The sequence below is a fragment of the Zootoca vivipara genome, chromosome 5 (assembly GCF_965207765.1).
Source record: "Zootoca vivipara chromosome 5, rZooViv2.hap1.1, whole genome shotgun sequence".
Classification (NCBI taxonomy): domain Eukaryota; kingdom Metazoa; phylum Chordata; class Lepidosauria; order Squamata; family Lacertidae; genus Zootoca; species Zootoca vivipara.
This window is the reverse complement of record NC_142588.1, coordinates 5,102,810-5,118,256: the sequence shown is the minus strand read 5'-3', so window position 1 is coordinate 5,118,256 and position 15,447 is coordinate 5,102,810. Positions and strand designations below refer to the sequence as shown.

Below are 15,447 nucleotides of genomic sequence, written 5' to 3'. Positions count from 1 at the left end.
CTTTAAGGACTGGAGATGGTGACCCTTCTTTCATGGACATTTGCTTTTGGTGGAATGATAGCAGCACCTCTTAAACCCACTTTTTCCTGATATGAATATTGCTCAATGCATACAGATCTCTTTAATTATCAGTCACTGCAATCCATTATATACTTGTTACCAGATGTAAAAAGTCTGCCTTGCGGGGAGTTCTCACTTTAAAATTGTACCGTGCCTTAAACATAGCTTTTAATTCTCTCTGGGATTTGCTTGATATTTTCTTGTTCCTGCTTTTAATATATTCATCTCACCGCTAATTAAATTATGCTTCTTTAAGGCCGATAGTGGTTGTAATGCTATATGCTACATTTGAACAGACACTGGTCGCATTGGGGACACTATTTGGCTGTAATTGCCAACCGTATAAATCCGGTGAGGTGCCAGCAGCAAACCACTGCAAATGTTTCTTTTTTTCTCCTCTCCGTGCAGTAATGGCATGCTCTTAAAGAGAATGCTATTTCTGGAGCAGAGCTGTTTTATCAGAACTCACTGTTTTTGGCAAATGAAGGAAGACAGGTCAGCTTTAGAACTATGAAATATTTCCAATGCTAACCTTAAGGGGCAATCGTGTGAAAACAATGAAGTTCTGCAAAATCTTAAAATCTGACTGTAGCGATTCTGGGGCAGTGAAGGGGTGGATCTGTAACCATTGAGCTTTCCTCAAAATGATATCTGATTCGATTATGTGATCGTGAAATGCAGCATGCGCTCTAGAACAGTGAGGACCACTGGTCTAGAACCATCATCTTGTGGATGGTAAAGGATGCCATCGATTTTGTAGTCTCAGCCTTCAGAAAACACAACACAATAAAATACATTGTAAATCAAATAATTCAGCAAAACCTCTGAAATGCCCTATTGAAAAAGGAGCTTTGAAGCCTGCTTTGAAGGATCAATATTAAATTAGTGTTTATTTCATTAACAGGATGGAGCTTGCATCTGAGCTTCCCTTTCATGTTTTTTAGGGATGGCTCTCCTATGATTAAAGATGAGAAAATAATACAGAGAATTAAAAACATCTCAGCTTGATAGCCGCAAGGAAGTTGTTCAAGAAAACCAATACATCACTGTTTACTCTTACAATGAGAATGGCTGTTGTAAACAAACAGGAGCAATTTGTAAATGCAACCAAGAGATTTGTGTTGTTGTCAGTCACAGGCAACAGTGGCTGGGAGGTTTCTTAGTAGACAGGCTGCAAATTCAAAAGTTTCATTTTAGAGACTGAATTGGGAGATTGTTCAGCAGAAGATTATCATTTACAGCAGATGAACTGGCATTATTCTGTGCCAGCCTGAATGATTGGTTTATTTATTTTTATCAGTTGCACTGAAATTGTTTCTGCCTCGGAGCAGGTGGAGACAAGTATAAGTAATGGCATGTTTTGTTCCTTTGTTCTACTTCAGTGTCGAGAACAAGAGGAGGACTAAATATGTGCAGAAAAGCTTGAATCCTGAATGGAACCAGACAGTCATTTATAAAAATATATCCATGGAGCAGGTAGGTGACTGTAAGAGATATTGTATTGCAGGTGTGGTCTAATTCTGATCCTGACTGTTCTCTAATGATGCCCTACATTTCTAAGAGTCTGTCTGTACTGAACTATTTCAACGTTGCCTGCCAGACTCCCCTGACCATATGAACTTTGCTGGTTTCCGTTGCTTAAAAGAAGCATCCCAGCCTTTGCTGCTATCCTCCATCCTCAACTCAGATCTATTTGCATAGCTAGCCACTAACATGCCTCTCTATAAAGGGAAAAGATCTCTGCTAGCCACTGGCAGTTCAGGCCCTATGAGTGTGCAAGTGAAATTTAGATTCTTTTTCCCAAGATGCATCACTTTACACTTACTAACACTGAGTTGCATTTGTCATTTTACTGCCCATTCACTCCCTTTGAAGAGATTTATTTGGAACTCTTCACAATCCCATTTTGTTTTAAGCTCTTTGAACAATTAGATGTTCTCAGCAAACTTTGTTGCTTCACCGGTCACCCATAATGCTAAATCATTTATGAACAAGTTAAAAAAACACAGGTACCTTGGGAAATTCTGCTTTCTACATCTCACCATTGGCGGAAGTCTCCACTCACTGTAATCTCTGCTTCCTATTTCTGAGCTAAATATAAAAAAAATCCTTCCAGTAGCACCTTAGAGACCAACTAAGTTTGTTATTGGTATGAGCTTTCGTGTGCATGCACACTTCTTCAGATACCCTGAAACAGAAGTCACCAGACCCTTATATATAGTGGGAGGGTGGGGAGGGGTATTACTCAGAAGGGTGGTGGGAATGGGTGATTGGTTGATAGCTGTGGTAAACCTGTTGACGACTGTTAATGGCTGCAATTGGTCTTACAGGAAAAAGCAACCCCAGAGTTGTCCGTGACTGGACTAATGGTCAGGGGTCCCTTTACTTTTAGCCTTCCAGAAGCCATGCTGGTTCTGCTTCAGCAAGACTTGTTCTTATGTGCTTGGTAATTTTATCTCTAACATTTTTCCCCACCAGTTTTCCCGGAATAGACGTTAAGCCAATTGGCCTGCAATTTCCGATTTTTAAATGCACTTTCTTTCAATGCCGGTGTTTTAGCTCCCTTCCTAAAAAGGTAAAGGTAAAGGGACCCCTGACCATTAGGTACAGTCGCGAACAACTCTGGGGTTGCGGTGCTCATCTCACTTTACTGGCCAAGGGAGCCAGCATACAGCTTCCGGGTCATGTGGCCAGCATGACTAAGCCGCTTCTGGCGAACCAGAGCCGTGCACAGAAATGCCGTTTACCTTAGCGCCGGAGCGGTACCTATTTATCTACTTGCACTTTGATGTGCTTTCGAACTGCTAGGTTGGCAGGAGCCGGGACCGAGCAATGGGAGTTCACCCTGACACAGGGATTCGAACTGCCAACCTTCTGATCGGCAAGCCCTAGGCCACCCATGTCCTTAGCTCCCTCCCTAGGCCATGTAAAAGTGGTTTGCACCCAACAGTGGTTATGGTTCAATGACAGAAGTAAAAGGCTGCTTTCTTGGATTTCAGTTCTACCCAGTACAATGTGAATGTGCCTAATAATTAGTTCTATCATAGCTTAATGTGTGGAGGAAAAAGTCTGAGGGACACTTCAGTGTATTACGGGTCCAAATTTTTAATTAATTTAAGGGTTAGATTAGTCAACAAAAGGTTCTACTGATTAATCAGTGGGGGCAAATTCTAATTAGTGAAACAAAGCAAGCATGCTTTTTATTTTGGAGCCATCTGCTCTCGTTCTGCTATGTTACCTGCAAGAGTTAATGAAAAAGAAAATACTGAGATGGCCTTCTAATGAGTGGTCATGTTCCAATTTGTAAATGATCTCATGATACTTTCCATATTTCATGAAGCCATCTGTGCTGAAGGTTTGGTAATATACAAATTTATTTAAATATGGAGGCTTAATGAGTAGAAAGAGAAACAATTTAAACTTTCTAAATTGCTTTAGAGCCCTGAAATTTACCCACAGTTCTTGATTAAAGGGTGTATGGCAGGGGTCAGCAAACTTTTTCAGCAGTGGGCCGGTCTACTGTCCCTCAGACCTTGTGGGGGGCCGGACTATATTTTGGAAAAAAATATGAATGAATTCCTATGCCCCACAAATAACCCAGAGAGGCATTTTAAATAAAAGAACACATTCTACTCATGTAAAAACATGCTGATTCCTGGACCGTCCGCGGGCCAGAATTAGAAGGCGATTAGTTCGCCTTAGTTCGGGCCTTAGTTCGGAGACCCCTGGTGTATGATGTGGTTTTAGTTGGAGGAAGCTGTCAAAAGTTGGGATTTGAAGCCAATCTAATTTCTGTTGAGGTGATAAACTTACAGGTGGCCTGTACCTGCCACTTCAGACTGCAGGTGTCACCTCACAGGACTGGATGCTTCTCCTTACCCACAACAGCAAATCAAACAAACAAACCTTGTACATAGGAAACTAAAGGAGAAGGGTTCAAATTTAGCCTCCTCTATATTTTGATGTGGCGGATAATCAAGTCATGTGAGCTGCTATCTGTGGTCTGAATGAGGGATGTAAGGAAGCAGCGATTTCTGCCCCATCCTGTGTTCATTGCAACAAGTGCTGTTTCTCTTCCACAGTAAGCTTTCTACATCTCCTTCCAGTCCAAGGTCCTCACCTTATCAGAGCTGAAGGACACATCTGACTCAGGCAGAAACACATGGAGTGCAACAGAGCCAGGTCAATGATGGGGGTGGCCTGGAGAAACTTCCAAGGGCCAAATAGAGAAGTCTGAGGAGTCACATTCGGCTCCCAGACTTGAGGCTCACCACCCCTGAACTACTGGTTTCTTTCCCCACCCTCTGTGCCCCCCTACTGCCGGATAAAACTAGGACATGACTTGCTCCAGCAGGCAGAACGAGTCGAGGGACAACCTGGAGGTGGGGCAGCTACAGACCCTTCTTGTGCCTTGGACCTTTGGTATAGGTCAGAGGTGGGGAATCTGTGGCCCTCCAGAGATTGCTGGACTCTGATTTCTATTAGCCCCAGCCAGAAAAGCCCATGTTACAAGACTTCCCTGTTTCTGCGGATTTCTAGGCAGATGCAAAAGGGTGGTACAATTTTCCTCTCCATTTCACAGGACAATAGAGATGGCTGGTTCACCAAATATTATGTGCAAGTTACCTCTTGGCAAACCATTGGCTACATGGACCCATCATTTTGTTTGAACTGGTATAGCTTGAGGTACTAGAGGCATCCAAGATGTCTCATCTTTAGTCTGTTGAATAGTTGTGTATATGGTTTGGAAAATCTGAGACATTTGTTGAAGCCGTGTTTGTTCAGACTGAATCCCAATTGCTACCCTTTTGGCATAATCTATATTATGCAGGTTCGCTTAGAAAGTGCACAGCCTTCTAAGGAAACTCTGCAGCCTAATAGCTCTAGATATGCTTGTCCTCAAACCTAAGATAAAGGAGGAGGGAGAAGATCTGAGAAGCGCTCTTTGAAATTATTCAGCCATGTCTCACTGTGAATACCAATGCATTTTGACTTTGCCCAGAACTCAGTAAAATCTACTCACTGGTGCTGAGCACTGAGGGAAGACATATAGATGCTATCAACATTTTAAAAGTCACACTGTGGGCTTTGTATTGGGAGAGCAGCCAAGCTGGGCAAAATAACTCCTCCAAGCTTGCATAGAACCTCGGCCGAGCTCATCTGTCTTGATATCAACTTTCAGCTTTACCTGAAATGAATTTCCTGAGTTCAAGGTTGATGGGAGGACAATAATTGCCTGGCTGTCATATTGAAAAAGAACAGGGGGTGCCGGCAGATGGCAACAAGCAAAGCATGCTTTATGGACTGGGTGCCAGATTCATGAAGGGGATTGAAATTAATTATCTTTTGATATTAACTGCAGCTAAAGAAGAAGACCCTGGAAGTTACTGTCTGGGACTATGATAGATTCTCCTCCAACGACTTCCTGGGCGAGGTGAGTATCCCTTATTTCTTGCTTCACTGCCTTCCCTCGCCTGACATAGTAGTCAACTAAGAGTAGACTCATATAATGCATTTTTCATCCAGATGAGTAATTTTGATGTTCCTTGGATGCATGTTTCTGTGGAGAAAGGTGGGAAATCACAGGTATAACCAGCAGCCATCGCTATGGCATTTCTCCAGGTGCTGCCATTGTGGGAATTGATGCCGACTCGACTCAGTTCAGACATCATGATAAACCATAGTTAAGGAAGTTTACCTATGGTATGGTGGTGTGGTGTCTGAATTAACAAACTATGGTCTGTGACTGGCTGGTAAAGGAACTATGGTTTCATGTGGTTTTGCAAATCATGGTTTGCGCTAACCCTGGTTGAATTGGCAAACTATGGTTGCAACTACCATTCCTTTTCCGGAGGCTGCTGGACCATGAATGTGGGAGTGAAATTCATATAAGCTGAGTGCTGGCAGGATGGGAAACAGAAACAGAAAAGCTCTTGGGGTGCATCCACCCCACAAATATAAATCACTCATAAAGCACGGTTTTGTTTTGTTTTTTGCTATTTTAGCATTCACAGGAGAACCTTGGGCATCGGGAGTTTATTGAGGACTAGAGGACTTACAATCTCCAAGGTTTAAGTTTGTGGTGTGGGTGCATGTTTTGTAGTTGCCTCAAAATAGGAACATGTCTTTTTTACTTACGGTATTCTGTAAAACGCCATGTACAATAATATTGATGATGACAATGACAGATATGGAAAATTTAGAAAGAAAGGAACGATTGAAATTATTTTAGCCCTCAGCCTTTTTTGCTTTTGTTTTTAAATGTCTCTGTTATTATATAGCATGCCGTATATAATTCTGGGAGTCTGTTTAGCATTCTCCACTGTTTCAACTGTAGAAACTCTTGAGCTAACACACACACATTAGCCAGATCAGAATCAGACATTGTAAGGTGTTCAGTAACAAAATAATTTGCTGTCTGTATCCTCACATAGGTATTAATTGAGCTTTCTAGTGCCTCTCAGTTGGACAATACTCCTCGGTGGTACACCCTGAAGGAGCAGAGTGAAAGCATTGACCATGGGAAATCCCACTCTGGACAGAACAGCCAGCAGTCCCCCAAACCGTCTGTCATCAAAAGCAGAAGTCACGGGATTTTCCCTGACCCATCAAAGGGTAGGAAATATTTTATCTGTGTGTGCTATAACTGTATGGGTCAAAACTTTTTTACAACTTCGTGTTCCTAAGTAGCTTAGTTAGATGAACCTTTGCCTAAAAACAAAGAAATGAACTGTCATTTCCAAATCTTTTTTTTGGGGGGGGGAGAATTCACCCCAAAATCGATAAGTCCATTTTTGTATATGTAACTGTATAATGTGATATGCACAACATGTATTATAATACAGGAAAAACAGAACTTGCAGTTATTCTAATATTTGTATAATATTTTGTATGTTGTACCTTACCTTCCAAGTCCCGGACTGCAGAATCCGGGACCGGCAGCCATTTTACACCGGAAGTTGCGTCGACGTAACTTCCGGTGTCGCTTTGCCCTTCTATGGGCACCAAAAATGGCCGCCGCCAGCTTCGAAAGTCGCTTCTACGCATGTCAGGAAGTGCGTCGACGCAACTTCCGGTGTCGCTCCGCCCATCTATGGGCACCAAAAATGGCCGACACCGGAAGTCGCGTCTATGCACTTCCGGACATGCGTAGATGCAAATTTTGAAGCCGCCGCCAGCCATTTTTTGTGCCCATAGAAGGGCAAATCGGAAAGAAAAAATGGCCGCCGGCAGGAGAAAATAACGGAGAAAAACGGGAGACGAAGTGATACGGGAGACCACCGGGAAAAGGTAAGTAAAAATGGGGGGTTTCCCGGGGAAAACGGGGTACTTGGCAGCTATGCATTGTACATCGCTTCTTATTGCTTAGAATAAATAGAGGTTGAAGTTTGTCTTTGTTTCTGCTGCAAGCACCGCAAAGTTCCCGCATCTCTTTGATATATTTCCCCTGCCTACCAGATATGCAGGTGCCCACCATTGAGAAGTCCCACAGCAGTCCAGGAAGCTCCAAGTCTTCCTCTGAAGGACACCTGCGCTCCCATGGGCCATCGCGCAGCCAAAGCAAAACCAGCGTCACTCAAACGCACCTTGAAGATGCTGGGGCAGCCATCGCCGCTGCTGAAGCAGCTGTCCAACAGCTCCGCCTTCAACCAAGTAAAAGACGCAAATAAAATTCCTCAGCATGGCAGCTTAATGTTCAACTGTTGCCTTCCTCCCTCCCCCCCTCCTTCGCTTCCCACCCCCCAAATTCTTTCCCTGCTGGGCTTTTCTTTCTGCTCTTAGCACAATGTGTGTTCCACCTGTTCCGTGTTCTCTCCGTGTGTGTCTTTGTGTAGATCCATATAAATATAATATATTCCTCCTATTTAGAAGTCCTCTTTTATTTGCATAGAATGCAGTGGAACTGGCTGTTTCTCTACTGGTGTCTCCATTTGTCCACTGTCCACATCTTGTGGTAAAATTCTGTTGTGTGTTGTTGCTTTGGTGCCACTAAATGCCTCAACCATAATTCAGACTTCAAAGAGTTGGTTTCCAGCCTCCCAAGTAAGACCCTGCAGTTTAGCAAGAAACACAGATTGCTAACATTAGGAAGCAAATGAGAAAGAGACATATTGGGCAATGTCACCCTTTGCGGCTCAAAGACCTTAAGAACGCCATAAGCCTTTCCTGGAAAAAAAGGTCATTCATTGCTGGTAAATGTTGACCATTTTAATCTTTTGACAGGATTATTTGAGGCAACAGAAGTTTTCTTAGGTCAATAGCATTATTGTGGAGCACAAAAATTAACACATAGATAATTACTGAGGAAATATTGGTAACCCTAACAGCCAATATCATTAGCTCTGCTAAAGTGACATTATATAGGGGTGGGTTTCATTATTATTTTTTTGTTCTTAGTCTGCAGTGAGGTTGTGCAATTACAACTTTTACATACCCCCCTCCCTTCACAGAATTACAGGTTGAGGCTTTAGTCACCTGCAAATTAATATAATCCAACTGTGGCATCATTGTGTTTGTTTGTCTCCATGATTATTTGGTGTGCCATATAATCAGCATTGCGTATTGCGGAAAGCAGAAAGTAAATTTCCCTCCATCTTCTTCATTGTTATTAATGAGAAAGAAACAGCCAGTTTAATTACCCTTTAATGCTGTGCATGTGGTGTCTCTTTGGTGTCTTCGTGACACTTTGCCTATTTAAATCCAGAAGAGAAAAAAAAAACCCCACTTGTGTTTGCATGACTAACATTTAAGCTGGTTCCATCTGAGGATACATACTCTGGGTTTCCATTCCACCTACACTGCCACAGCAGCACATAAAAGCGGTCAGTCTAATCATGCAAGGAAGCAGCACAGACACAGCATAGCAGGAGTCCTCCCCATTCAAAGAACTCAGTCTGACAATCTGCCTTCACCAGCCAGTGACAACAAAGACCAAAGCCAACTAGCCCTCAGGAAAGTGATGTCCGATGGACCGGCCAAGCCTGAAGGAGGTGAGCCCAGAGACATGGCCAAGAAGTCAGCCTTATTAACCAAATGCCTTCTTGCCATGCCTGCTAATTCATCCTTACACATTGAACTTATCTCTCCAGCCCTCTCTGTTAATGTGCAAATCCCGTTTTGAAAGGCTGTGCTGAGTCCAAATGATAGAGCGTTCTGAGACAGGGAAGCTCCAGTAGCACACAAAAATGGGGCTAACTGGGCTCACACTGCCCACTAAATGGCATGCGTTTAACATGAACTGCTTAAGCATGATTAAACCATTCTTTTTTATTTGAGAAAAGACTAGCGTAGCACACTGGGATTTCAACTTGGACACAGCATTGGTTGTTGTTATCATTTGTACAGCTAGTGTGTTTTCACCTGTGAAGGTTCACAGCAAGGAAGAAGAAGAAGAAGAAGAAGAAGAAGAAGAAGAAGAAGAAGAAGAAGAAGAAGAAGAAGAAGAAGAAGAAGAAGAAGAAGAAGAAGAAGAAATGATGCTCCTATTGACATGACACATTAAGCTATATCTACATTCAAAAGTCTTCTAGTTTGTCTCAGAAGGAGTCATGGTCCTTTCCGTAGATTTTGGAGTATGTTTAGGACAAAACTGCTCCTTGGGCGCCAAGGATAGAGACTGCTGCTCAGTGGATGTAAACTGCGAATACAATAGTGTTCATTCCCTGGAGGTTCCTGGCCGGCAGTCCTGGCATGAAGAAGAGCAATCTACAAGTTGTGGGAGCCATCCCTTACCAGGACTGCCCTCTAGGAACCCCAGAAAAAGAAATTCACAGTAAGAATTTCCATATCTCTCACGTTCATTTCTCTGAGAACCATTTCAGGCATAGGAAGGAGAAGAAGCCCTGTTACAAGTGTTACATGCTCCCTTAGCTCTTCTCAATCATGTCTGAAGGGGAGGTTTTACATCTCCTTACCCCAGGAATGGAATGATCTCTCTGAAATAGGAGATACACAATTCCCCGTTGGACATGACAGGAGAAATTTGGGTGATGAAAACATAGCCAGAGTTTAAACTAGTGAGTGGGCAAGTTGTTGTTTAGTCATTTAGTCATGTCCGACTCTTCGTGACCCCATGGACCATAGCACACCAGGCACTCCTGTCTTGCACTGCCTCCCGCAGTTTGGTCAAACTCATGTACGTAGCTTCAAGAACACTGTCCAACCATCTCGTTCTCTGTCGTCCCCTTCTCCTTGTGCTCTCAATCTTTCCCAACATCAGGGTCTTTTCCAAGGATTCTTCTCTTCTCATGAGGTGGCCAAAGTATTGGAGCCTCAGCTTCACGATCTGTCCTTCCAGTGAGCACTCAGGGCTGATTTCCTTCAGAATGGATAGGTTTGATCTTCTTGCAGTCCATGGGACCCTCAAGAGTCTCCTCCAGCACCATAATTCAAAAGCATCAATTCTTCGGCGATCAGCCTTCTTCATGGTCCAGCTCTCACTTCCATACATCACTACTGGGAAAACCATAGCTTTAACTATATGGACCTTTGTAGGCAAGGTGATGTCTCTGCTTTTTAAGATGCTGTCTTGGTTTGTCATTGCTTTTCTCCCAAGAAGCAGGCGTCTTTTAATTTCGTGACCGCTGTCACCATCTGCAGTGATCAAGGAGCCCAAGAAAGTAAAATCTCTCACTGCCTCCATTTCTTCCCCTTCCCCATAGGCATGCCAACCGTAGATGCCCCCGCATCAGCCTTCTTGTGCTGATCAGGAGGGGCTGAAGGAGACTTGTCAGTGTAGTCGAGTGATCATGCTTGCAAGCACCCCTGTGGCCCGAAACCCTGCATTATCATGGCTCCTGGAGGTCAGGAAGCTTGTGCGCCCAGCCCAATGTGTTTACAAGGCCTCTTCAGACCTTTCTACTCAACATGAGAAGTTCAGGGGTGCAATGTGTGTGCCCAGCTTGTGTGGGGACATTTTGGGTAGGGGCATTGTGTATGTGCCTACTCCCCCTCCCCAGTCTTCTGAACACATGAAAAAGGTTGTGGTGATCCACTGATCCACATTCAATCTTTCTCCCACTGGTGGCTCCTATGGTGTGACTGCAGTCACCTTGCGGGGCTGGAATGGTTCTGGGAGTCAGTGCATTCAAAGATAGCATCTCCTTGGTGATCATTAAGAAAAGAAGGCCAGGACTTCCCAACCACCCATTTAAGCAACCAAAGTGACTTCTGCTTAGAAGATGGAGAGAGGCTGACTCTGCAAAGGATTCTGAATTGCAGAGAATGAGCGCATGTGGCATCAACTGGGTGGCTTTCTCTAGGCAAACACTCTTTGGACTACCAAACTCAACAAACACAGGCTCTGGATACAAAAGCAGTTTTGAAGTTACAGAAAATCATTTCTTTTGAATAGATCTTACAGTGTTGTCCTTATCCAGCTGTGGAAGAGCTTCATTAGCCTCTAATGCATTGATTTATTGATTTTAACAAATGAAGCCTGCCTTGTCTTTTTACTTTAGGTCAGGACCCTTTTGGGGGAGGGGGTATCATTGTCAACTAAAGTCTGGTCCCCAAGCTACTTCTCACAAGGCGAACTTACCACATCAGTTTCATGTGGCGAACATTCTGTTCCTGACCCTACATTTTCCATGGCAGGAACCCAACCAAAACCATCATGTGACCTGATATCATAAATACTAGCTCTCACCATGAGGTTCTTTTAAACTAAAAATTCACAACGTGAAACTGGTGCGTTAAAATTACAGAGGAAGAGTCCAAAGGTGATATGAGAATCAGGCATAAGAAAGTGATTTTGTAGGCAACATGACTGCAGATAAGCAGGTTATTGAGCTCATGCTTAAAGTTGGAAATATGACTTCTCTAAATTGCATGAGAAACCGACACAGCTAGGGAAGTTGTTTCACTGCAGAAGTTGCATCTGAACACATAAGAAACCAGCACGCGCCACGTGAAGACCAAGGCGGGTACAGTGGCTGAAGGGGTTGCCCGGCAGTCCATTTGCCCCTTAACATTGTCCCTCCGTGCAAGTAAAGCCTGAATAGGCCCTGAAACTGATCTCTCAAAGACTTTCCAGTCAACTTCATGGCAGCGTGGGAATTTGAACACAGGTCTTCTCTATCCTGAAGGCAGCCCTCTTTAGGGAAGTTTTTAATGTGTGACATTTTAATGTATTTTAATCTTTGTTGGAAGCCGCCCAGAGTGGCTGGGGAAACCCAGCCGGATAGGTGGGGTACAAATAATATATTATTATTATTATTATTATTATTATTATTATTATTATTATTATATCCACTAAATCAACTCTCAAGGTTACCTCACTGGCAATGGAGCACAAAAAGAATCCATTTTTGTACTTCCTTGCATTTTTGGAGTTTTGGTGCTTTAGCCCTGCATATAGATTGTTGTTTGTGTTTTTTTGTTTTGTTTTTTGGTACTAAATTGCTTTTAGGGCAACCATTATGACTGTGCAGGGAGAGGGGAGCTCCTATCAATTTGATCCTTTTTCTGTTCAGAGCTGTTTCAAAAACCAGGGCCTCTCTGGCATATTCAGCCATTGCTTTGCAAGAATCCTTCATACTGTAAATAAATTTGCTGCTCAATAAACCTTCTTTGTAATGGGCTTCTCAGTACCTAATTCCCAGAAAAAATAAATGGGCTTTGTCACCGCCCCAAAAGAAACAATTTTCAGAGAGCCAAGCCATTATTCAGTCTATGGACATCAATAATCTGTCACTGGCGCTGGGCTCTGCTTTTTTCTGTTTGAGTGCTGTCACATTTCAGTGCGCTTGCATTTGCTAGGTACTCTCTCCCGCCTTTCTAAGGTGACATGCAATTTCATGAAATTGCTCAGATGCTTTATCTGAAAACTCCCATTTGGCAAATGTATTGGGCTGTGACCTGAACCTTTGGAGGACATGGAAACGAGTTGTTTGCAAAGCTTTGGAGCATCATGGCCCTAACCTGTGATACACTATCATAAATTTATAAGCCATGGCTGGAGCACATTTTTTAGGAAACAACAACAACCCACAACATATATACAGTGGTGCCTCATTTAACAAATGCCCTGCTTAACGAAATTTCCGCGTAATGAAAGGATTTTTCGAGGTTGCCTCGCTAGACGAATCCATTTTACGAAAAATTCGTCTAACGAATCGCGGTTTCCCATAGGAATGCATTGAAATTCAATTAATGCGTTCCTATGGGGAAAAAGAAATTCAAAAAAATTCAATGCATTCCTATGGGATTCGCTAGACGAATTTTTCGTTATAAGAAAAGACCCGTGGAACGAATTAAATTCGTCTAGCGAGGCACCACTGTACATATATTAATCAATGTATATTTTCTAGATAGCGCAATATCTGTTTTACTTTTTAGTGGCGTTGCATTGTCCTGAGCAATAGTGTTGCTCAAATGTACGCTGCTGCCGTTAATCGTTGACAAGAATTATTTTGTATGACATTGTAGCTTTGCATATTTCTCAATTTGCCCCAAATGAGAAAGGTAACAAGCATGGAGACATCAAAATAAGGAATGAATATAAATTTGTAGGTGGGTGAGGGAAATTTTCCAATATTTTTGTGGGAGATTTGTGAACTCAGCATGGCTGGACTGGTATTGTTTCCTTTGGTCAATATTTGGAATAAAACAGAGACTGTAACATGTTCTAAGCTTTTAACTTGCAGTTGAGAAATATATCCGAGTAGTTGTGTGGTGTCTGAAGAAGATGTTGCCTGTCTAGTATCTGTGCTCCTGATTCAGTGTTTTGTTTCCCGCCCTCCTTTTTACTGCGTAAACTTTCTCAAAAGGCCTTCAGTAGTGTGACATTTGAGCTGTTGACCAGAATTAGTAAGGATTAATTATACAATGTCGTTGCTATTGCTAGATGAATATTGTTTCAATTTTCAAACCATTGTGAGGAAATTAAAATTGTATATTCCAGTTATTAAATTAGGCTGGATGTGTATTGTTGAATAGGTTTCCCAGAACCTATTTAGAGCAACGTTTTGTGAGAATTTTCTGTTCTTACTTCACACGATCGCTAGGTGCTACTTGTATTGCTGACTCTGATGTCTCTCTAGGCTGTTTGGTAACCCTTCATTCCTACCCTGTACAGCAAGACCTACGAACCACCGACCAGGAGAAAGTTCAGTCTCCTCCACTGGTTCATCAGCCAGTACCTTTGGCAGCGGATACAGCATGGACAGTGAAGGAAGCAGCAGCAGCAGCACCACTGCGGACACCAATCTGTTTCCCATTCCAAGAATGTAAGAATTTCTTTTGAAAAATGTAATAAGTTGTTGTTTTTACTAGCCATGGAAAGACAAATGAGAGGTTCCTACTTTAACCCTCAAGGAACTGCTATATGTCCTCCCCTGCTCCCAACACATACTTATGTGCAACGTCATCGCCATAGCTGCCAAGTCTCCCGTATTCCCCGGGGAAACCCCGTTTTTCCAGCTGTTCCCAGCTGAAAAAACAGATTTTTTTGTTTTTTCCCAGTTTATTCTGCCGCGGCGGCCATTTTGGAACTGGGCAGAGCACGCTCAGAAGCAACTTTTGATGCTGCTTTGCCCAGTTCCAAAATGGCTGCAGCGCAACTTCTGGTGCGACGGCCATTTTGGAACAGGGCAGAGCAGCATCAAAAGTAGCTTCTGAGCATGCTCCGCCCGGTTCCAAAATGGCAGCAGCGCTACTTCTGGTCCAGTCCCTTATTTCTCAGGCCGGAACTTGGCAGCTATGGTCATCGCACGCATGTGTGTGCTAAAAAGTACACTGGTGGGATTAAAGCTGTATTTCCACTGAACACAGTATTTTAAACTTTTGTATATTCCCCCAGAATATAGTCATCAAACCAATGAAAACTAGAGCAGTGATAATAATATCTTTTTAAAGAAAAAATTAGCCAACATAGCAGATGTCATAGCAAATATTATCTAGGCACATGCCAATCTAGAATTCTGACAAAAGTTTGGTGAAACAGAAGCATGCAACAACCACGAGATTCAGTTCAGACTCCTAAAGCACTTGGGAGGTTGCCTAGTTTGGCTTTTGGGGGGGGGGAGGTGAAGCTTCGTTCCCTTCCCAAATTCACTATTGGGAATTTTTGAAATGGCTACAACTTTTCCCCCATTTCATAGAAATAAATGCTTGAAGTTTTCAGGCATAATAGTCTACCCCGAGTGGACTAAGCCTGAAAAATTGCATGCAAATGCAAATAGGTTCAGGGACCCAGGTGGCGCTGTGGTTAAACCACTGAGCCTAGGGCTTCCTGATCAGAAGGTCACCGGTTCGAATCCCTGTGATGGGGTGAGCTCCCGTTGCTTGGTCCCAGCTCCTGCCAACCTAGCAGTTCGAAAGCACGTCAAAATGCAAGTAGATAAATAGGAACCGCTAAAGCAGGAAGGTAAACGGCGTTTCCATGTG

At 43.0% G+C, this 15,447-nt stretch overlaps 1 protein-coding gene across 1 annotated transcript in view; it reads left to right on the top strand.

The window, feature by feature from the left end:
• The window catches only part of PCLO (piccolo presynaptic cytomatrix protein), a 213,992-nt gene that overhangs the window by 173,163 nt on the left and 25,382 nt on the right, over positions 1 to 15,447 (top strand). The window contains exons 17-21 of the mRNA XM_060275141.2: positions 1,443 to 1,536; positions 5,423 to 5,494; positions 6,495 to 6,675; positions 7,519 to 7,713; positions 14,138 to 14,288. Of these exons, the coding sequence (XP_060131124.2) occupies positions 1,443 to 1,536; positions 5,423 to 5,494; positions 6,495 to 6,675; positions 7,519 to 7,713; positions 14,138 to 14,288 (693 nt within the window). The remainder of the gene's footprint in view (positions 1 to 1,442; positions 1,537 to 5,422; positions 5,495 to 6,494; positions 6,676 to 7,518; positions 7,714 to 14,137; positions 14,289 to 15,447) is intronic.